The following is a 23561-nucleotide window of genomic DNA, read 5'->3' on the forward strand; positions in this document are numbered from 1 at the left end:
GCGCTAACGGGTCTAAGTTGACCTCGAGTGTTGTATAGGTCGGAGTGATATGATTGGAACTTCGTAACTGGGTAATAAGTATCATTGTCATAAGTATTTCTGACATGGGGAATATAAGTTACTCCCACACAGGGGTGAAGTAGTTTAAACAGGGGTCTATCGTCCTTATTGGAATGGCCGTATAAATAACTTTGGAATTGCAAGCATAGGCAAGTGTATATTTCATCTAATAAAGAGCTTAACGAGTCCCTAACTATAAGCAGTTTGTACTGCATATTAGAGGTTTGGGTGGACTTGTGTTGGGTTTTGAGATCCTGTAGCTGCTTAAATTATCAAATTGTAATCCTCCAGTGATGTTTACACAATAATGATACTTTTTAACACCTTACTTACAATCTTACTAAGTTTAACTGCTGTTTTAGCTCCTATAACTCAGTAATGGTCAATGTAAAATTACACTGGGGACTGGGCGGGGACTCTCTAACCTTACACTTCATCACTCCTCTAGTTCTGTGTGCTGAAAATGTGGTTAGATTATCAGGGTACAGGCTTATACACACTTTCATTTAGCTTCTAGTCTAGCATATGACACATACAAAGATCAGATCAGAGATGAGAGATGATCCATGAGATGCATATTACACATGACAATCTTAGCTCTTTTATCACAGTTCTGCTATATACCTCCCTCCCCCTCCCCTGGATAAAGATCTTATCAGTCTGTAGCTTGTAGCTTTAGTTTCCTTAGGATGTGTTGTTTGCCGGCAGGAAGTCAGTGTGTGTATGATCTTGTCCTGGAATGTTGGGTGAAGGCTAGACTAGGGGTGGTTGGAGATGTAAGGGAGAGTTAGGGTTAGATATACTGGGGCTTGATCAGAATCTACTATATTCCCTATGGTGGTACTAGGGTTACAGGTCAGGGCTCCATGATTAATGAGAAAGTAGCTGATATGACTGTAGGATTTATAAGATGGGGAGTGAAAAGTTACACTCCATATCTTCCTTAGTAGGAATCTCTTTCAGATGATATTTAATGTTACATAGTTGAGCCAACCCCTCCAGTGCTTGAGAGAATAATGATGTTTGATGAAACTCAAAAGCTGGTGGCATGAGGACATTAGGGCTGAGGGCTAAAGACTGTAAGATGGGGCACTCAGGTACTTGATCAAAACCAGCAAACTGGCCTCTGGGAGGATCCGAGACAGAGGAGGTGACGATATGCCCAGAGAGGAGGCTTAGAAATCCTTGCACACACACTCCAAAGCAGATTAACCTTAGGTCCCTGAGGGGCTTTCTGCTTGCAGGCAATCAGATCGCCTGATTTCTGAAACTCAGCAAATACTGGTATAGGCTGGGACACAGTGGTTGACTCCAGAGGCAGTGACTGGTTCGGCAAACATAGGGTTCCCGTTCTGACAGTAGGCAGTGAGGGTGTTCACCTGGTTGTCTGTCATCCCAGACTCCCAACTCATCCCCAGGGCTCCAGCATGGCTTCGGACTCCATTTAGCCAAGGAAGCGCTGTCCAAGATAGCTAGGCAGCTATCTTGGACACCGCAGGGTGAGCGACTGAATCGATGATGGGCACCGCTACAGGCTATATACCAGGGTGTGGAAAGCTCACATGGCCAAATGGTCAGGGAAGGAGTGCAGCTGCTGACTCTGGGTGGTCGAGTATACACCCTGATAGAACAGAGGCCGGGACTGATGGAATGGAGCAGGATGCCACCACGTCAAGGTCCATATAGAGAGAGAGCAGAAGTCACCAAATTTGTTAGGTACTAGTCAATACCACTTGGAGTAGCAGTGGCCTCTCGAGATGACGTGGACCCCATGCGCCACTTCCTTTAAGTCAGGTGAGTCTTATTATGATTATACAGTCCATGTTAGGACTTTCTTCATTGGCCATTTAACCAAGAATGTTATATTTAAATCCCTCCTCTTACCATCAAAGCGTGCTACGTGAGAAAGCTGACCGCAAAATGTGCTTCGGAGTGCTGTGGTGGTGGTCTGGCAATAAATTGGTTGCTACTGATACTAACACGTATTGGTGAGTATTGTGGTTTTCCACTTGGAATGTTTACAATGGTGATGATGTTTGTCATACTATTAAGCACTTAAAACATCAGAAATTGGCCTAATTGTCATCAGAAATTGGCCTAATAAACCATTACCATTGGTTGTGGATCAGTTGAACAGCTTCTAGATGATGTTTCTTTCATGCCTTAGTGTAATCTAGAAAATGAACTTTGAAGTGAGTTAGATGCATAAAGACGGAGGTGAAATCATTTTCTCCATGCCTCTGAACACCTTTTCATGCTCTGGACTTCAGGAGATCAGAACAATTATTTCCCTGGTCACAGGACAATCAATTACAGTGAAGTGAGCGTTCTAAGACAGGGAAAGTTTCACTTCTGTGTTAAAGGAGTATTCAAAATTCAGCAAATTAATGTTATTGTATGTATTATAAAAAGTTATACAAGTTTCCAATATACTTTCTGTATCAAATTCTCCTGGTTTTTTAGATCTTTGCTTGCTGTCATTCTATAGAAAGCCTCTATGTTTACTTCCAGTGGAGAGAAATCTGACCATGGTTACACAGCTGCACGGCTCGTTATATCACACAGCTCTGATTACTCTCTATGATACTAACAAGATGTGCATCTGTGTGACCATGGTCAGATTCTGTTTACTGGTAGTAAACATAGAACCTTTGTATAGAGTGACAGCAAGCAGAGATCTAGAATACTTTGAGGAATTGATACAGAAAGAATATAGAAAAATTGTATAAGTTTTTATAATGCAAACAATGACATTCATTTGCTGAAATGGGAATACCCCTTTAAGCTCTCTGCCTTCTTGACTTCATATCATATTTTATTCCATTCAGTTAAAAACATAAATAGAAGGCTAATGGATCTTTAGAAAACCCTTGTTTAAGTATGCTAACAGAGTTGAAAACAATTTGGCTGATTAGAGAAGCTATAAAATTGATCTTTCTTTGAGCTAGTTGAGAATCGAGAGCATCACATTTGTTTGTTTGTTCTAGCCATTGTGACAGTTCTTAGAAATGAAGGCCATTCCATGCGACAAATTTTCAAGAAACTTAATCCTACAATGAAATGGTGTGTGCAACTCCCTTCAGAGGAGAGCACAAACTGGCTCCAATCAGAGTAGAAAGAGAAGTTGGAAGCTCCACTGCACAACTAAGCAACAAGACAAGTACATTAGAGTCTGTAGAGAAACACAGACGCTGGGCAGAGGAAGATTGGAAAAAAGTGTTATGGACAAGACAAATCTAAGTTTGAGGTGTTTGGATCATTTGTGAGACGCACAACAAAAAAAAATGCTGGAATAGTGCCTGACACCATCTGTCAAGCATGGTGGAGGTAATGTGATGTTATGGGGTTGCTTAAGTGCTGGTAAAGTGTGAGATTTGTACAAGATCAAAGAGATTTTGAATAAGGAACACTATCACTCCATTTTGTAACACCATGCCATACACTGTGGACAGCGCTTGATTGGAGCAACAAGACAATGACCCAAAGCACACCTCCAAATTATGCATGAACTATTTAGGGAAGAAGCAGGCAGCTTGTATTCTATCTGTTATGGAGTAGCCAGCCCATTCATCAGATCTCAACTCCATTTAACTGTTGTGAGAGCAGCTTGACCGTATGGTACACAAAAAGTGTGCATCAAGCCAATCCAAATTGGAAGCATGTGGAGAAATTTCTCCAGAATACCTTGGCAAATTAACAGCTAGGATGTCAAAGGTCTGCAATGCTGTAATTGCAGCTAAGGGAGCATTCTTTGATGAAAGCAAAGTTTGAAGAAAAAAATTATTATTTCAAATAATAAAAAAATAAATAAATTGTGAAACAAGGTAAGTACAAAAATAAAAAAATGCAACATACAACCTTTTTACTGTGGCCACTAAGGATACTTATTTTGATGCAACGACCTTCTATGGCACCGCTTCAGGAGAAGTTTGCAGGACCTAGTGACCTGCTACTGCCCGCGTTTGGCTGTGTTATTGTTATATGGCACTGCCGCCCAGAATTGGAAATGTAGTCAACAATAATCTGTAGTGTCTAAGCGGGTGCAGAGGGAGCACAGAAGGAGTTTCAAAAGTTATGGCAGTTGAAAGGTGGCAATGCAAAAAAAAAATTTTTCCACAAAAGTATTTACTTATACAATGGAAGGTAATTTAAAAAAAAAATAAAACCTTTAAATTTGGTATCGGTCTATACGTATTGACCCAGACAATTTTTTAAATGTTATTTAGGTTTGATGAATTTTTATTAGAAAAAACAATGTCAGATTTACAATTTTCTTTCTTTTGTGTTGTTTTATTATATCCTGTTATGCGTCATGAGGCTACATTTGTTCAGAGCAAATGGATGAAGGGGAACTCTGCTTTACAACCAGCCAGGAAGAGGAGCTGGGCAGTGAGTCTCTGAACCCCAAGGAGTCTCTGTTTGATCAGAGAAACATGCTCTTCACTAAGTGGGATAATTGACACCATAGGCCAGCGTGTGGTGGAGGAAGGTGGATAAAGAAACAGCAGACTATATGTTTTTTTTCCCTCCAAAACTAAGACAATAGGAATTTCCATAGCTGTCAATAACTGGGGCATAATTCATGAATATGGGTCCCCAGTTAGATGGGACAGCTATGGGATCTAGATACACTCCTGGAGTGAGAATCGGAAGCCTAGCTGAAGGGGAACTCAGCCGATATCAGAACAACCCTAATATTAGGCTTAGATACCCCGAGTGTGGTATGGGGTGAATGGTAATAAGGCACCCGGTTGATTGGAAGCAATGGCACGATTGTGCCATCTTCCAATCAGAAGTTCTGGGGTTTTAAAAAAACCCAGACCCAGAAAGTACCTCTCTGATGGGAGGGGGATAGAAATACTCCCCCTCACAGTGACATCAGGGGTGGCCAGGGGTGGGTGTCAAAACTCCCCTGGGTTTAAATTAGTGAAGCAGCCATATGGCTTTGGTTCAGTTTGAGGATTCTATTCACTAGAAGACTGGATCACTGTCTATGTCCTGTCCTCGGGCCAAAGAATTTCTACCTATTTCAATAGCAAGAGTTATGTTTCTGTTTCCCTAACTGTTTGTAAGTATCGTATGTGTTGTTTTTGTATTGTTTTTAACTTTTTTCATTTTCTGACAATTTTATTTTGTGGGTGTAATATACATTTAAAAAATACAGTAAAGTGTTAACTTTAGTAAGCCTCTGCTTGTAGCCTTAAAGAGTCTGAGTCTCCGAAGAGAATTGCGTTACCAGAGGTGATTTTTAACATAGTCTTTGTAGTAAGCGATTGCATGTGCTCTGTGAATTCATCAGTGAGTGCATGTTTTGTGTAAGTCATCTGTGTGCATTGCCTGTGTGGTTGAGGTGCCTACGGCCTTCTTAGCGTAAGTTACTTGTGGGTGCTGGCAGTGTGGACTGGGTGCCAAGATTGCAGTGGAAGTGGGTGGAGCTTAAGGGCTAAATTCTGGGACTCCATAGAGTAGGTAGACCCGTAAAACTATACTGACAGAAAAATAAAAAAGTTATAGGTCTAAGAAAACAGGAAAAACATAAAAATGGCCTGGGCATGGAAAAAAAGTGGGGGTTAAGTATGTGATATCAATGTGCTGTTTTATGGGATAAACATTATTTGTGAAAACTGATGAAAAAAATAACTTAAAGGAATAATATTCACATTGCAAGTATCCATTGCTGTATTTTCATTGCTATAAAGCCAAGTAAGAGTTTGTTTTATATTTGATGAAAAAATATTGGGCCTATTTTGCCACAAATAGTATCTGTTCGTTTCACCACATAAATGGAGCCATTTTAGCTGTGATGTTGTCTTGTTTTAAAATGAGAAGATGGGATTTTATAATGTGAATATAGTGTGTTTATCTTAGTAATTAGAACTAAACATAGTGTACTAAAGTACATAGTGTATTAAAGGTCTATTATACCCTCTATTAACTAATCTCCTCTCAATGTGGCTAGTCTCTGAATTGTATTGCTAGTTATTATGGTAGTACATGATCTTTCGGCTTGCACAAATACTCCAACGGGGAGATTTTTAATTACGTACTTAGGATACAAAATACTGGCATGGAGAGTCATGTTACCTGCCATGGGTTTGCGGTATATTGATGTTTCTATGCTGTGATTATGTGTATTGGTCATCTATGAATCTAGAAAAGGAATTTGAACAAAATCAAAAATAAAATTTTAAACATAAATTGCATTAATTTCTATTTAGATGTCATGTGATTATCAAAAGTGAAAAAATTGTTTCACTGTAAAAATTACAGGCATTTTTCTAGTGGGCAACTGATTACAGAGCAGTAATGTAAATGTAAAGAGATGTAACATCTACAGACAACCAAGAATTATATTAATTCCATGTGAAATTCTGAAAGGCCTGCAACAGTTCTTTGCTATCTGGAATATGTTGGAGATGTTCCACTTTTGTGTCTAAGTTTGCAAGAAAAAAAGGGTCTTTGGAGCTTGCACATGTATTTATTATTTATATGTTTGTGCCACTATTGTGTTGTAACTGCATTTTGTCCAAAAAACTGTTCACCGAAAGGGGCGTTTTGGTGTGTGTTCCTAGTGCAACTGTTTGCACATCAAGATATAGGCCCACATTTATTAAAGCATTTGCGCCAGTTTTCTGTCTATGAACTTCAAGTATTCTTGAAGGTTTTGCGCCAGTCAAGTGTTTGCCAGTAACGATTTTTTTTCCCATAAAACATCACGTTAATTGTGAAAATACTCTATACTTAAATATACTTAATTACATGTAATGTCAGTAAAGTACAGTATGTGAGACACATTTTCAAGCAATTTTTTCATGTACTTGAAGTGATAGAAGGTGTTAATATTTTTTGTGCTGTACACTGCTTTAATTTTGAACCTTTACCCAATTACCCTATCATAAGACAAGGAAAAGATTAAGACCAACCTTTAAAATATCTGAACCATTCCCTATGGCAGTGATGGCGAACCTTTTAGAGCCTCAGTGCCAAAACTTCAACCAAAAGCCACTTATTTATTGCAAAGTGCCAGCGCAGTAATTTAAGCAGTAATTTATTTCTCCTTGTTCATTGACAACTTTCAATCCTTCAGGTGTCTCCCAAGGACACCGACACAGTTGAAAGGAGGAGGGCAAATTCATCTATCATTGTAGGAAGATTCTGCGGGCAAATTCTTTGAGTTCTGTCTAGTGAACTTCATTCTGGGGTGATGGCCTGGGTGCCCACAGAAAGGGCTCAGGGTGTCGCCTCTGGCACCCGTGCCATAGGTTCGCCACCCCTGCCCTATGGGATGAGGAAACAAGAAGGGTTGTACTCTTTCAGTCTAAAGACAATGCTGGTGTAGTCAGAGGCTCATTGCCAGCAAAGGTCTCATTATAGGCGGATACCTCTGATGAAACAGCACACATTTAGCGATGCATGTGGGGTGTGAAAAGTCATGCAAACTCCCTTTGTGCAGTTTTTTGCAGATAATTTAATACTGGCGCGCTGTGTTCAGTTATCTGGAGCAACCTGCACTGTGATTTTTAGTACAAAGATAGATAATGATATATCTGGGCCATAGTGTTTTGATAATGTTATGGGTGATCACAACAGTCTCCTACTTCTCCATACCATTTTGAACTTTGTTTTTTCCTTTATATTTTTATTATTTTGTACTATTGTTATCTCACAATTTTGTATTTGATTCATTTATTTTGGAAGTGCACACTGTTTTGTTTTTTTATGTATGGAAGTTTTTTTATGCTCATGGCAGCCTGGTTTATCTTTGATATGATGGTCCTTTCCTGTCTTCTTTGCCAGTCTTTTTAATATGATCAATAAATATGGCTCCTTCTCTGGCTTACATGTCTGAATCTGTTTTGTTGCTCCAGTCTTCAGATTATACTGTTAAAAGGATGCTCCCTGTGCCTCCTCTGGTAGTGGACAGCTTCAAATACTTAGGAGAGCAGCTGTCTTGTGATAACATTTATTGGGACACACACTTTTTAACTTGCTTTTTACTGTTTGCTACACTGTGCTTTTTTATGAACAAATTAATAAAGATTCGTATTGGATCTATATATTTAAATGGATGAATTTTTCTTGTTCAAATTTTCAGCTATCCTCCATAGGTAGCTATAATATCCCTGCACTTTATCAGCCTATGAGTAGCCGTATACAGTTCTTCAGAGTGCCCTAAAAAGGGCAATTATTTCAGACTTCCCCCTGTCCCTAATAACAGCCTCCTCTTTATATCTAAGTGCACTGAAAAGACCCTATAAAGAGCAGCAACCTGACTGACCCTATGAAAAGCACAAACCTCTCTCTACCTCTGTGTGCAATGGAGCATGGACAGCAGTGATTATTCAAATTCAGTACAATCCAGAACTATGCAGTTTGGATGCAGTTCCCTGTGACGTCATCAGGATGTGGTTTTCTGTTGCTATAACAGCCTTGGGTCATACGAAGAGCCAAGACTGTCTCGTTTTAACACCTTCATTACAATGTGCTATTTGCACATTGCAATAAATGATGTGGTAAATCCACAATGTAGCATGTCAGTATATGGTAGGATAAATCAGACAACCTAGGGTTAAAGTACCCTAGGGGTCTGAAAATAGAAAAATAAATACATTTTAAAAAGTCTATTAAAATATAATAACAATTATAACTAGTATCAAAAGGATGTAGAGTCCTTAAAATCATAGCATTGAAAATGTCATCAAAAGTCGCAAAATAAGACAGCACACACAGCCGTTCACCAAAGTATGAGAAAGTTATTAGCACCAGAAGATGGCAAAATGAAGGAATTTTTTCTGTATGGGAGATTTTAATTTTTGTGAATGTATGAAAACATTATAAAACCTAAATACATTTGTTATCACAGTGATTGCACCAACCCAAAGAATAAAGGAGTCACACAGTGAAAGATGTAAAATCCAAGCAAATGCATTTTTTTCACCAATTTCACAGCATTTGGAATTTTTTTCCCGCTTCCCAGTACACGGCATGGAATATTAAATACAGTTACTATGACAAAAAAATTTAAAAGTTATAGATTTTTGAAGGTGGGGGGTAAAAAATGGAAACGCAAAAAGAGACAGCGTTAAGGGGTTAAAAAGGAACTACTTGACACTCAATTGCGATGCAATCTTCTTTAATTCAAAAGAATTATATTTACATTTAAAGAGGACCTGTCACCCATAAAACACATAGCACTGTTACACCCTCCAATAAAGCTAGCCGACACTGCTGCGAAGTACAATAGGAACGCCAGACTGCTTTGTATTCATAAGGGGCTATAAAGCAAAAAAAATGTAAAATTATGCTTTTTTGCAATTTTACCACTGCAAAGATTTAACAAAAAGTAAGCACAAGTGCGCAGAGCTACCATCATGTTATCAAATAAAACATCAATTGAAATTCAGTAGACTAAAGTTAAAAAAAAAAAGTTTTGGCAATATAAAGAATTTGATTTAAATTATTAAAAGATAACAAAAACTATATAAATTTCTATTCTCCGATAATACAGATTTTTGTACTGCATATAGTATTTTTCTCCACCAAGTTCATTGCATGGTATTTTAATGAAAGTAAACCATGAAAATCAAGCATGAATAAACCAGGGGCCCTTACTCGTAGATCCAGACACTGTGAAAGTGGTAAACTCCTTAAATTTGCTATCCATGAGCTCCTTCTTTTTAGAATCAACTTTTACATTACGCTTATGAGCTGGAAGGGCTCTGGGGCTGGCAATTTGCCAGATTTGCAGCTTGGCAGCCAACCTATCAATATATCCATATTGGGAAGAACGTGCCCGAACACCTATCCTGCACTTCAAGTCCGCCCATCTGTAGTAGACACATCTACAGATTGTCTGTGGCATTGTGGCCTTTCAATGAGGCTGAGATGCTACGCTAGATATAACAAATTGACAAATGTGTCACTGTCATGTTGAAAAGGAGTCATGTTTTATTTTGTACTCCATCTACAGTGTATAGTATACTGCCCACATTTGCATTGCATATAAGTACAAGCTACAGTAAATGAAACATTTAATAAAAATGTTGATAAATAAGCCTACCTTTTTGTAAAGACTTCTTAGGTCTCGGTATTGCCACATGCTGTTGAGGACTTGAGATGCTGCTTTCACTACTTTAGGGGAATGCCTGTTAAAAAATAAAAAATAAAAGTTTAGGGTAAGAGAATAATTTGGCTATGGAAAAGTAAAAGAACATTTTCAATATAGTTAATTTCTCATTACTTAGAGCAATACTCTGCACTGCAAATACAGTGCCATGTGAAACCTTTTGACACATTTCAGGCTTCAAACATAAAGATATAAAATTATAGTTTTTTGGTGAAGCATAAAACAAGTGGGACACAATTGTGAATTGGAAAGAAATGTATTGGATATTTTCAACTTTTGTAAAAAATAAAAAACTGAAAGTGGGGCATGCATTATTATTTATTACATTCAGTGCACCAAACTCACTCCAGAAGTTCAGTGAGGATCTCCAAGGGTGCAGTCACACGTTGCAGTTAGAACTGCATCGCAATCAGTTTGGAGGTGGTTTTAGGTGCAGTTTTGTCAATTTCACAGGTGAAATACATGAACTGAACGGGTGAATTAGATTTTGAAAGAGAAAGCTGTTCCACGAATTTCATTCACCTGTTAATGCATCACAATCAGTGATTGAGGTGGTTTTAGGTGCAGTTTTGTTAAAGGGGTTATCTGGGTTAAAAAAATTTCTTATGGCCGGGCTGGGGAGGGCTAGTTAAACATAATAAACATGTACTTACCTCGTCCGGCGCCGCTGATGTCCCGCGCCGCGGTCCCTTCGATCCGTGCCCCTGTTTGTTTACAGGGGCACAGAAGCCGCGCACAGGGAGCTTCCGGTCCGCTATTTGGCCGGCTCCTCCCATCCGTCCCTATCTCTACGCGTTGTAAGCGCTGGGAGATGGTGTCGGATGGGAGCTTCCGGCCGTCCGGGAGCTCCCTGTGCGCGCTTGTAATGAAACCGGCGCACAGAGAAGACCGGTCGCGGCGCGGGACATCGGCGGCGCCGGAGGAGGCCAGTACATGTTTATTGTGTTTAAATAGCCCTCCCCAGCCCGGCCATAAGAAAATGTTTAAACCCGGATAACACCTTTAATTTATCAAGTGAAAGACAAACTAAATAGTTAATGTGATTTTGAATGTAACAAATGTTTAGCAAATGTATTCACCTGTTAAATTAACAAAACCACACCTAAAACCACCTTAAAGCTGATTGTGATGCAATTTTAACTACAATGTGTGACAGCACCCTCAGGGTTCTGTTTAAAGTGCATCATGAAGACCAAGAAACACCTGGGCGTAATAGTACCGGCTCACAAACGGAACTGGTCTTTTAATTTTAACTCATTCATTACAATGTGCTATCAGAACATTGTAATGAGTAAAATCCCCATATACTGCCATACTGTAGCATGGCAGTATATGATAGGATCATACAGACAACCTAGGGTTAAAGTACCCTAGGGGAGTCTGAAATATAGTAAAAATAAATATTAAAAAAGTTTAAAAAAAAAATTATAATAAAAAACCTGAAAAATTCAAATCACCCCCCTTTCCATAGAACTGATATAAATACAAATAAAAAGTAAAAATCATAAACACATTAGGTATCAACGCGTCCGAAAATGCCCGATCTATCAAAATATAATAACGGGTTTTCACTGCGTTTTACCCCATAGCGAAAAATAGTGCCCAAAGTCGAAAATGGCTTTTTTTTGCCATTTTGAAAAATATAAAAAAATCAATAAAAAGTGATCAAAAGATCGCACAGTCCTAAAAATTATAGCAATGAAAATGCCATCAAAAGTTGTAAAAAATGACACCACCCACAGCTCCGTGCACCAAAGTATGAAAAAGTTATTGGCGCCAGAAGATGACAAAATTTAAAAAAAACATTTGTACAGGAGGTTTTAATTTTTGTAAATATATGAAAACATTATAAAACCTATACAAATTTGGTATCTCCGTGATCGCACCAACCTAAAGAATAAAGTAGACATGTCATTTGGTGCGCACAGTGAAAGCCGTAAAATTCAAGCCCACAAGCAAATGTTGCAAATGCGGTTTTTCACCATTTTCACTGCATTTGGATTTTTTTTGCCGCTTCCCAGTACACGGCAGTACATGGCATGGAATATGAAATACTGTCACTTTGAAGTGCAATTTGTCATGCAAAATATAAGCCATCACAGAGCTCTTTATGTGGAAAAATAAAAAAGTCATAGATTTTTGAAGGTGGGGAGTGAAAAATGGAAGTGAAAAAACTAAAAAGGGCCAAGTCGTTAAGGGGTTAAAATTGATGGGAAGATAGATTGAGCCAAATATAGGACCATTCTGGGAGAAAACCTGTTGGAGTTTGCAAAAGACCTGAGACTGGGATGGAGATTTCTCTTCCAGGAAGACAATTAATACCAAACATAAAGAAAAATAATAATACAATGACAATAAAATGGTTCACAAAAAAGGTATCAAAGTGTTAGATTGGCCAAGTCAAAGTCCAGATCTGAATCCAGAATCCAGAATCTGTGGAAAGAGCTCAAAACTGCTGTTCACAAACACTCTCCATCCAACCATACTGAGTTCCAACTGTTTTCCAAGGAAGAATGGGCAAGAATTTCAATCTCTCGATGTGCAAAACTGATAGAGACATACCCCAAGCGACTTGCAAGTGTTATTGCAGCAATAGGTGGCGCTACAAAGTATAAACTTAATGGGAGCAAATAATGTTGCACACCTACTTTTCAGTTTATTATTTTTACAAAAGTTTAAAATCCAATACATTTTGTTCCACTTCACAATTGTGTCCCACTTTTTTTTGTTTTGATTTGTTTATTCACCAAAAATTCAATTTTATATCTTAAAAACTAGAAAAGTTCAAGGGGCCGAATACTTTAGCAAGTCTCTGTATATTTTCATATTTTGCAATAAAGCAAAGTTTTGCCCAAATCAGAGAATAAATTATTACAATTATTAATGGTGCTGTTTAAGCACGACAATCCGTTTCCAAATTTTCTATTATAGTATTTGAAAATGATGTTTTAAGTCAAGACAATTAGCCCAAGGAGAGAATCAATCTAAATGTATGATTTGCCATAGTTTCTCACAATGTTAATATACATAGAAAAAATCAGCACATTGGTATCCCCAATTCTTTTCAATTCAACCTATATACCAAGATGCAATTTGCAGCTTGTGAACTTAGATACTGTATATACTAGAGTATAAGCCGAGCTTTTCAGCACAAAAAATTTCTTTGTAAAATCTAAATTTCTTTAATAAAAATTAAAGTAAACATTATTCTAGCCTCTACTGTAGTACAAATTGTTGTCTTTTATAGTCATAGATAACTATTTTCTTTTAAAGATACAATTTACCTTCAAAGGCAAGGCCATTATTGTGTGCCATTATATGCAAACCTTTTGCTGCGGTTCTAAGAGAGGGGGATTTTCAATGGTGACGGCACGCTTACCGCTGACAACATGAAGTGCTGCCTGTGCTATATAGAAAATGTTGTATTCATCTTGCAGCAGCACAAACCTGAGAGGTTGTTTTTCATGTGGAGATTGTTTGTCTCATCAAAAGATACTATAGTTGCATGATTTATCAAAATTGTGATACAATGTTGATACTTTCATGGTTAAAATGGTACAATACCATGATTCCCTTGTGCTTCCCTTGTGATTGTAGAACCCAAGAAGGATCAGCATGTGAATGAAATATGAGTAGCAAAGGTTCTGAATACTTGTGGCCATGTCATATTCAGTCATATTTCAGTATTCCTTGTTTAATAAATTAGTAAAAATATCTAAATTTCTGTTTTTTTCTCTTCAATTCTGCCTCACATGTATCGATATACAACACTAATTTAGTGCTTAATTTCTTTGTGTCTATATGTATGGTAAAACGCATCATGAGAATTCATTGTTGTAATATCCTATGCTACTACCTTTTATTCATATAATTAATAAAAATAAAAATAATTGTTTTGTGCTACTGTATAACAAATATATGTAGTATAATTATTATAATATGTACAACTTCTTAATTTCTTGAATCTCTTATTTTTCTGTATACCAACATGTATAACACTACGGGGGAGATGAATTTATGTGTCGGTCTTCAAATCAGTGCAGAGTAGAACTAGTTCTCAGCTTTGCCAGATTAATCAATGTGCTTGATGTTGGATGCAGCATAAGACTGGTGAGTCGTACTTTGCATCTCCTATTAGTTGACTTAATTTGCTGCATTAGAAGATTGAATTTTCTAGAACACAGACTGAATTTCCTGGTGCAAAGGTTAATTTTCTGGTCCCTTTTTGGAGGAGTCAGAAATCAGGCTAAAAATGGTCTAAAACCTTCAATAAATGTGTTGCAGATTTTCTATCTCTTCACAATTTTTGTACAATTTCCCCTCTCTTGTAATGCCACCGTATTGCATACCTGAGGTATTTCCATGCCCCTAAACTCTGTGGATGCTCTTTTTCCCTGGACCATCTGTCCTGGTTTGTGTTGATTGTCCCCGACTAGGTTTGACAATACTTCTGTGTTTGTCTGTTTGTGTATTACAATGCTGAGACAATTTTTTTATCTAGTATCATTAAATGTTAAGTTTTATATATAATATTTAAGGCATTTGCTTATGAATTTATATGTTTTTGTGCCTGGTCAATAGACTGATTTCCTGTTAAGTGATCAGGACCATCTACTGCTGTGTATATGCAGGGCATTTCAGGTGCAAATTATTCCATTTTTCTGTTGTAGACATCTTTCCCTATGTCACATAACTCTCTGCACTGATGAAGGGCAGGGTGCTCCCTCACATATATATCTATTTTTTGTATATTTTACACTATTAATTATAAAGTTAGGCTGTGCTTTCTGAATAAAAAAATTACATAATAGTTGTTTTTCGATTAGTTACATATTTTATATGTTTTATATTTTTTAACACATGTGGATTACAACCAAATACAGTTAGTCCCAGACTTAAGGGGTTTGCCCATGAAAGAAGATTCACAACGGTAGAAGATAACGTCCTGTGGTCCTGTGTCTAAATCTAGGAAAAATGGTGGCTTCTATTTACTGCTGGTCTATTTATTTACTGCTCTTGATGGTGGTGAGAACCTACCAGTAAGGCAGCTCCCTGATGAGTATCAGTGTATGGGGCTTGACTACTTATCACAGACCAGTGACAAGGTTTAACCCTTATACTGCTTGTCTGAACAGCCGTTAGCTGTAAGGAAGCAGGACAATTGTTAAATCTCTGGACTTGTTGCTTCAATTAACTAAAGTCACTGATAACCGGGCACATGAGCAGCAAAACCCCCCAAACACATGCCAGTCGCTGCAGAACCCTCCAATACACGTGCCAGCCACTGCAGAATTTCCCAATAAATGTGCCAGCGACTGCAGAACCCCCCAATACATGCACCAGTCGCTACAGAATGCCCCAATACATGCCAGCTGCTGATGAACTCAACAATACATGTGCCAGCTGCAGCAGAACCTTCCAATACACGTGCCAGCCTCTGCAGAACCTCCCAATGCATGTGTCAGCCGCTGCAGAACCTCCCAATGCACAAGCCAGCCACTGCAGAACCTCCCAATGCAAGTGGCAGCAACTCTTAATACGTGCGCCAGCTGCTGCAGAGCATACCAATTCACGCTCCAGTTGCTGCAGAACATTCCAATGCCAGCGCCTGCCGGTGCATAACATCCCAATGCACGTGCCACAAAGGGTGGTGCTCGCCCCGAAATTAATCCTGCGTACCGCTGCACTGTCCATTAAATTCAGGGCCGTTATTACAGCCAGGGGCACAACAGGAGCGAATACAGGCCTCTGTTTTCGGTGGGCCCTGAAGTAGTTGCTACAGCTGTAATTATGCCTCTGCTTCATCACATGTCAAGACAAAATTTTTAAAAACCAATTGTCACTGGGTAAAAAAAAAATTTGGATGAATTTACTTGAGTATAAGCCGAGTTTTCCAGCACAAAATTTGTGCTGAAAAAACTTAACTCGGCTTATACTCGAGTCTATAAAAAAAATGAACACTGTACTCTGCTCCGGTTCCACCTCTGGTCCTTTCCATCCTCTTCCGGTTCTTCCGTACCTTTTTGGAAAGTTCCGCTCCTCTTCGGGTCCCCACGCAAAGCTGGCGGCTCACAAACAATAACGTCGACAAGCGGCTGATGTAATTTTGTGTGCCGGCCGAGTGCGAAGATTGAGTAGAAGAACTCAAAGGGGACTGAAGGACCCGAGGCGGCATCGGAAGCAGAAGGCGAGTACAGTGTTAATTTTTTTTTTTTTTTTTACTACAGAGGGCGGGCAGGCTATATACTATGGGGGGCTGTCGGGCTGTATAGTACAAGGGGCTGGCAGGCTGTATACTACAGGGGGATGGCAGGCTGTATAGTACAAGGGGCTGGCAGGCTGTATACTACAGGGGGATGGCAGGCTGTATACTACAAGGGGCTGGCAGGCTGTATACTACAGGGGGCTGGCAGGCTGTATACCACAGGGGGCTGGCAGGCTGTATACTACAGGGCTGGCAAGCTGTATACTACAGGGGTTAGCAGGCTATATACTACAGGTCTGGCAGGCTATATACTACAGGGGCTGGCAGGCTATATACTACAGGGAACTGGCTGGTTATATACTACAGGGAGCTGGCTGGCTATATACTGGGAGGCTGTGACCAATGCATTTCCCACCCATGGCTTATACTTGAGTCAATAGGTTTTCCCAGTTTAATGTGTTAAAAATGGGTACCTCGGCTTATACTCGGATCGGCTTATGCTCAAGTATATTTTTTTCTGACTTACATACAAATTAATCTTAAGAACAAACCTAACCTACCCATCCAGTACGTAACCCGTGGACTACCTTTATTGGGTAGCTTCTGTTTTAAAGTTTTTGGGAGTGTACATTTTTGTTGGTGTAGAATTCTGTGCAATATATTAATCTGCTCACTTTGATTTATTATTTTTACAGACATTTTCTTATGTAAACCTCCTTTTTGATGTTCATATTATGTGAAAATGTATGCTTTCATGCATTTTTTTTTAAATTGTTTGTGTCCACATGTTTAGTCTGTTTGTAAAACAGTTCCCAAAGTCTTCCACCTAGCTGTAGGACATATTTCTTTTTTTCTTTAATGAGGCCACTGTCACAACCTCAGGGATGAGATAAGGTTTTAGTGTTTTTTGTTTGAAAGACTCCCAGGGCTGCTTTTCATTGACAGCTGCCTTTCAGTATCTGGTCCTTGTGGAAAGCTGGTTGTGTCGTTTTGAGTTCAGTTTGTGTTTAGTTGTGGATTGTGTGATGGGCTTTTGGGTCAGTCAGCTGCTGGGGGAAGTGTCCTGGAATTCCCATATATCTGCCTAGTTCTGATTACAGGGTGCTGGTTAATTTTCAGTCCACTTACACTTGTTATCCTTGACCTTTGCTATTGCTGTTTTGTCTACCATGACAGCCCCTTATTTGTAAACCAGAACTACTGAATAAATGATGCCATTGGGCTTCTACACAAAGGACGGGATGCTGAAAAAACTAGCTGGCCAGGGGTGCACAAGAAAAGGCACTTTTAGAGGCTGAATTGACACAGGAGGAACCTTCAACAAGGTGAACTTGAACGTCCGTCCTCCTGGTTCACCCTATCAGTTCCTTGACCACTTTGCCTCTTGGCTCTCTCACTTTCTATCCTGTGACATTCCAACCATCATCATGGGAGACTTCAACATCCCTGTTAATACTCCCATTTCCCCTTCTGCCCCTCAGCTCTTAGCACTAACTACTTCTCTAGGTCTTTCACAACTCTGTGATTCCCCCACTCATAATGAGGGAAACATACTCGATTTAATCTTCTCCAGACCATCTTCATCTCCATCTAATTTTACCAATTCTTAATTTCCACTTTCAGACCATAACCTCCTTTCTTTTACTTTCAATAATCCTTCACTTTCTCAGAATCCTTCCACCCATTATTGATACCGGAACCAACATGCAATAGATACTCACCAACTCACAGAAACCTTACAGTCTGCACTGTCCCCATCTCCTCTTACACCTGTCCAAACCTGGCTACTAACTGCTATAATCACACTGTCAGAAGCGCGCCAAGTGAGATGGCACCACTCACTATCCAAAATTTTCAACACAGACGCAGGCAACCTTGGCACACTGAACAAACTCGTTTCCTTCGGCAGTGCTCCAGGATTTTTGTGGAGAAAATCGCACACATCTGCAAGCTTTTTACACTTGAAATTTATGCCAAAAACCTATAACTCTGCCTTCACCTTGCTAAACAGGTCTATTTTACAAATCTAATATCCTCTTTCTCTAACAACCCCAGTAAGGAGTGAAGATATTCTCTTCACTCCTTACTAACACCAAAGGTGCAGCCACCTGTCACAGACCATGGGGCTGAAGATCTGGCCATCTACTTTAAGGATAAAATTGTTTGCATTCGTCAGGAAATCATTGCTCAATCCTTTCACCCCACTAACCCCCTTCCCTCCGGTACCAGAAGAAGTGTCCAGCCTCCTATCCTCTGCTCTACCCTTTACCTGTGTCAGTGAACCCATCCCCTCACATCTCATATACTCTCTCTCCACAGTAGTCACTTCTCACCTCACTAAAATCTTCAACCTCTCTCTCTCTTCTGGTGACATCCCCTTTTCTTTCAAGCATGCTGTTGTTACCCCTTTACTAAAGAAACCTTCGCTGGACCCATCCAATGCTACTAACTACAGACTAGTTTCTAATCTCCCTTTCATCTCCAAACTCTTGGAACACCTGGTCTATTCTCGACTAACCCGCTATCTCTCAACTGACTCCCTCCTTGACCCCCTGCAATCTGCAATCTCTATGCACTCCACTGAAACTGCTCTTTCTAAAGTTTCCAATGATCTCTTCTGGATCTCTGGGCAACATTCAATACTGTGGACCACCAGCTCCTCCTCAGGAAGCTTCGCTCTATTGGCCTAAAGGACACTGCACTCTCTTGGTTTTCTTCCTATCTCTCTGACTGCACTTTCAGTGTCTCCTTTTCTGGTTCTTTCTCTTCTCATCTTCCTCTCAGTGTCGGGGGTTCCTCAGGGCTCAGTCCTAGGTCCTCTTCTCCCTCTATACTGCCCCAAATGGACAAACCATCAGCAGATTTGGTTTCCAGTATCATCTCTATGCTGATGACACCCAACTGTATACTTTTGCACGTAACATCACCCCTGCCTTTATCCAGAATACTAGTGAATGTCTCTCTGCTGTCTCTAACCTCATGTCCTCTCTCTTCTTGAAACTTAATATTTCTAAGACTGAACTACTTATCTTTCCACCATCTACTAACCAACCTAACCCTGACCTTTCCATCTCGGTCTGTGAGATCACTATAGCTCCGAGACTGCAGGCCTGCTGTCTTGGGATTGTGCTGGACTCTGTCCTATCCTTTTCACCATATATTCAATCTCCTGCTCACTCTTGCCGCATGCATCTGAGAAACATCTCCAGAATCCGACCATTTCTGACAATTGAAGCTTCTAAAATGCTAATTGTTGCACTTATTCACTCTTGACTAGACTACTGTAACTCCCTACTAATCGGTCTTCCACTCACTAAACTCTCTCCTCTTCAATCTATTCTTAATGCAGCAGCCAGGCTCATCTTTCAGACCAAACGCTACACGGATGCCTCTAGTTTGTGGCAATCACTGCACTGGTTGCCTGTGTCCTTCCGTATTCACTTTAAAATAATAACCCTCATCCACAAAGCTCTGAATAATTTTGCACCTCCATATCTCTCTTCTCTCATCTCAGTCTATCGCCCTTCCCGTGCTCTTAGATCTGCCAGTGATATTAGATTAATCTCTACCTTAATTCAAACCTCTTATGTACGTCTCCAGGACTTCTCCCGAGTTGCTCCAATTCTCTTGAATGCCCTTCCCCGGACTCTCAGACTAATACCCACCCTCCAAAGCTTCAAACGTGCTCTTAAAACCCATCTCTTTAGGCAAACCTATCACACTTGCTAATTGCATGAAACATCAACTCTCCCTTTACTTATCTATACTATGTCCTATCTTCTCTCTGTTATCCGGCAAAGAGTAGAGATATACCAAGTTCCAAACTTCTCTGCAGTCACTTTCACCTTGGACCCTGTAAATAAGATGGCCGCTGATGGCTGGTTCAAGCAGCAGAATCCTTATAGTCTGTAAGATCTTGTGATCAGGGCCCTCACTCCTATTGTTCCATATGACTGTTTGTTCCGTGTAATGTAATGTAATATTATATTTGCATATGTCCCCTATGATTTGTAAAACGCTACGGAGTTAAACTATATAAATAAAGATTATTATTATTATTATGGTACAATCCCGGAGTTGCATTATCAAGGGGTATCTATTTCCCTGCATAAGTCCCTCATACATGAATTCCATGATAAGAGCATAGCCCCATTGTTTTTCTTAGAATCAAGATTTATGGTCATGTTTTTACCTTAGCCTCATGGTACTTACCTAATCATTACCCATTTCCTGCATGGAATCAGATGTTGGTTAAACTGTCAGACTTCACAGAGGGGACCCTGGTAGTGGAAGGGGACTTTAACTTTACCCAAGATTCCATGCTTGACACCTCATCTGGATGTGGCTCAGTTCCTGATAGACAGCTACGTTCAACAGGGACCTATACACACTTCAGTTGCTAGATGTTTGGCGTGTTCTCCACCCTCAGGATAGGGGCTATTCCTGTTATATCTAACTTTGTCTCTCCCATACATGTCCAAATGCCCCTGGTTGTGAAGGTCAAATACTAATCTAGTCAAGGATTCCATGAGCGTGGCAGATTTAAAACAGATGGTAAATAACTTTATCATACCTCACGAAACGGTAACCAGTCCCTTACACCAGCAATGGGAAACACTCAATGGAGAGTTGTGGGGAGACGCTCATTAAGCATGGGGTTAGGCTGAAGATGATTTCGTCTTTTTTACAGCAGTTGCAGGATCTCTCTTTCCACAGATAACATTTTCCTACTTAGCTTTTTGGATTGGCCTTTTGATAAATGCTTTACTCAATAATATTGCTTTTGTGTCTCTAGCACATTTTTCTATTTTATGGTTTATATCCTCAGCCTGTACATATATTTTTTATACTTATATTGTGAGTGGCCAGGAAGGGGAGCTGGATTACCATGACTGCCAGCTTTATCACAATCTGAGCATTGTCCTGGGAAGGTTCGAATTGGTGAATTTGGTTCAGATTTTTAAAGTTCAGTTTAGTTTTGTCTGGTGATGTAATTATATTGAATAAAGAATTTAAGATTTTTGGACCTTTTTTGCTTCTGTTTTTCCTACATTACAATTTGAATTTTGGTATGTTTTTTTTTTTAATTTTTCTAAAACAACGATACTTACATACATATATTACATTTACATATATACATATATATATGCAAATTTACAGCAAAATTAAAGCGACAGCCGGGGAGGGGCAAGGTTATCACTTTGTATCCAGAGTGAGAAAAGAAAAAATTCACTTAGGCATGGATATAACCTTTCTATTAAGTAAGGCTATTTGTACAGATTTCGGTTACTCCCCCAAAACTTTCTTTTAAGCGGAAGAAACCATTCATGAATACGAGCAAGGGAACTTCTCCCATACAGCCCATCTTTCTTTTACTTTACAGAGATGCGCATAATTTAAAGCCATAGTTATTTCATAGTATCTATAGATGTTTACCTTATTACAAAACATCTGTTAATGTTAATTTGTATGCTGTTTTCTAATTTGCTGTAATACACTGCCTTGCTGCCAGCAGTATGTAACGATTCATCTCTGGGCCACTGGGAATTTTTCAGTTCCTATGTGTAGTAAAGCTAGCTGAGGAGGGATGGTGTTCTGTGAGTGTGTAATTATGTTAATCAAATCAACTACCGTATTTTTCAGCCTATAAGGCGCACCAAAAATCCTTTAATTTTCTCAGAAATCAAAGGTGCGCCTTATAGGCCAGTGCGCCTTATATATGAACTTATACAGAAATGTACTACAGACAAGATGTACTGTACATTTACCAGTGTTTAATAGCTCCATCCCCAGAAATTTCCTGCACCTTCCCACACAGTATACAGGGTCCCTAGCTCAGGAAGTGCCCTGGCACTACAACTGACATTGTGCCCATCCTGCCATCCCCTAGTATGGAGAGACCGGAGCTGCCATAGTGCCGACCACGAGGCAATTATCATCATCAGTACACAATCCCCCATACCTGACAGCCCTGTAACAGGGGAAAGAGAAGGAGCCACAGGGAACCCCACAGTAATAACACCCTGGCTGAGGAGGAAAGGAGAAGGGGCAGAGGGAGACCGCTTAACCCCTGCTGCATCACCCTGCATTAACCCCCAGCAGCCCATACCTCTGAGATCGGAGATCTGTCACACACTGAAGACAAGTTTTCCGGGAAGTGTAGCTGGCTTGAACTGTGCATAGGTCTGCCACCTGCTGGTCATTTTTAGGTACTGCTTTTGATCCTGCGCCTTATACTCCAGTGTGCCTTATATATGAACCTAGATGTCTTAGCAGGCATTTATTAGAGGTGCGATGAATACCAATCAGATAGCCCTGTTCCTGTACAGATCCTAGCACCAAAACAACAACAATAATACCAATGGGGGTATATAGGACAAAAAGTCAATCCACAATCACAGACCAAAAGCTGCTTATTGGGAATAAAATGTCAACAATCTTTATTATATACAAATTACAGCAATCAAGACAACAATTATTTAAAAATTACATAAAAGATTCCACAAAACACAAAAAAGAGTGTGGTGGTGGTCCCAAAACAATTTTAGAGGTGCGCCTTATACTCCGGTGTGCCTTATAGGCCGAAAAATACGGTATATGTGACCAAAATGAGGTCAATATTGGACAAGACCACCACATGTGCTCTTGATCCCCTTTGGTTCGACAGCCCCGCCAGCATTGGGAACTAGAAGATTTTCCTCCCTTAGAGAGTCTCTCTAGAGTAAGATACCATCTTAAATGCATCTTTTTTATCTGCTCTAGATGGTTAATACAGGGCGAAAATTGGGCTGTCCATCTAAAGGTGGTTAATACAATTTCCTAAGGGGCCACAGAAAGGGTTTACTTTCTTTTTTCCCCTCCCTTAAAATGCTTCTAATTTGGAGGTATTGAAAAAATACCTTATTGGGGAGATCAAATTGCTCTTTTAGGCTTTCAAAAGATTTAAGGATTATACCCTCATAAAGATCTGCAATGGTACATATACCTTTATTTACCCACAGGTCCAATATCATGTTAGGGACTAGAAGTTCTAGTGCTCGGATAGTTATTTGATCTCTTTTTAATCCTATACTACCGGCTACTTCCTTCCAACATTTCAAGGAGTGTTGTAGTGTAGGTATAGATAAGGGAAATATTAAATTCCCCAAAGAGGCTGCTTCCATTACTACT

The 23561-nt window shown here is 39.6% G+C and overlaps 1 protein-coding gene across 13 annotated transcripts in view; it reads right to left on the bottom strand.

Annotated features, from left to right (window-relative positions):
• The window catches only part of CTNND2 (catenin delta 2), a 526223-nt gene that overhangs the window by 94185 nt on the left and 408477 nt on the right, over window positions 1-23561 (bottom strand). For 12 of the 13 annotated variants that reach the window (XM_072153023.1, XM_072153024.1, XM_072153031.1 and 9 more), the window contains one exon: window positions 10121-10205. In XM_072153023.1, the coding sequence (XP_072009124.1) occupies window positions 10121-10205 (85 nt within the window). Of the gene's footprint in view, window positions 1-9176; window positions 9336-10120; window positions 10206-23561 lie in introns of those variants that run through there. The other variant, XM_072153034.1, reaches the window with a different exon arrangement.

Source organism: Engystomops pustulosus, chromosome 5 (genome assembly GCF_040894005.1).
Source record: "Engystomops pustulosus chromosome 5, aEngPut4.maternal, whole genome shotgun sequence".
NCBI lineage: Eukaryota > Metazoa > Chordata > Amphibia > Anura > Leptodactylidae > Engystomops > Engystomops pustulosus.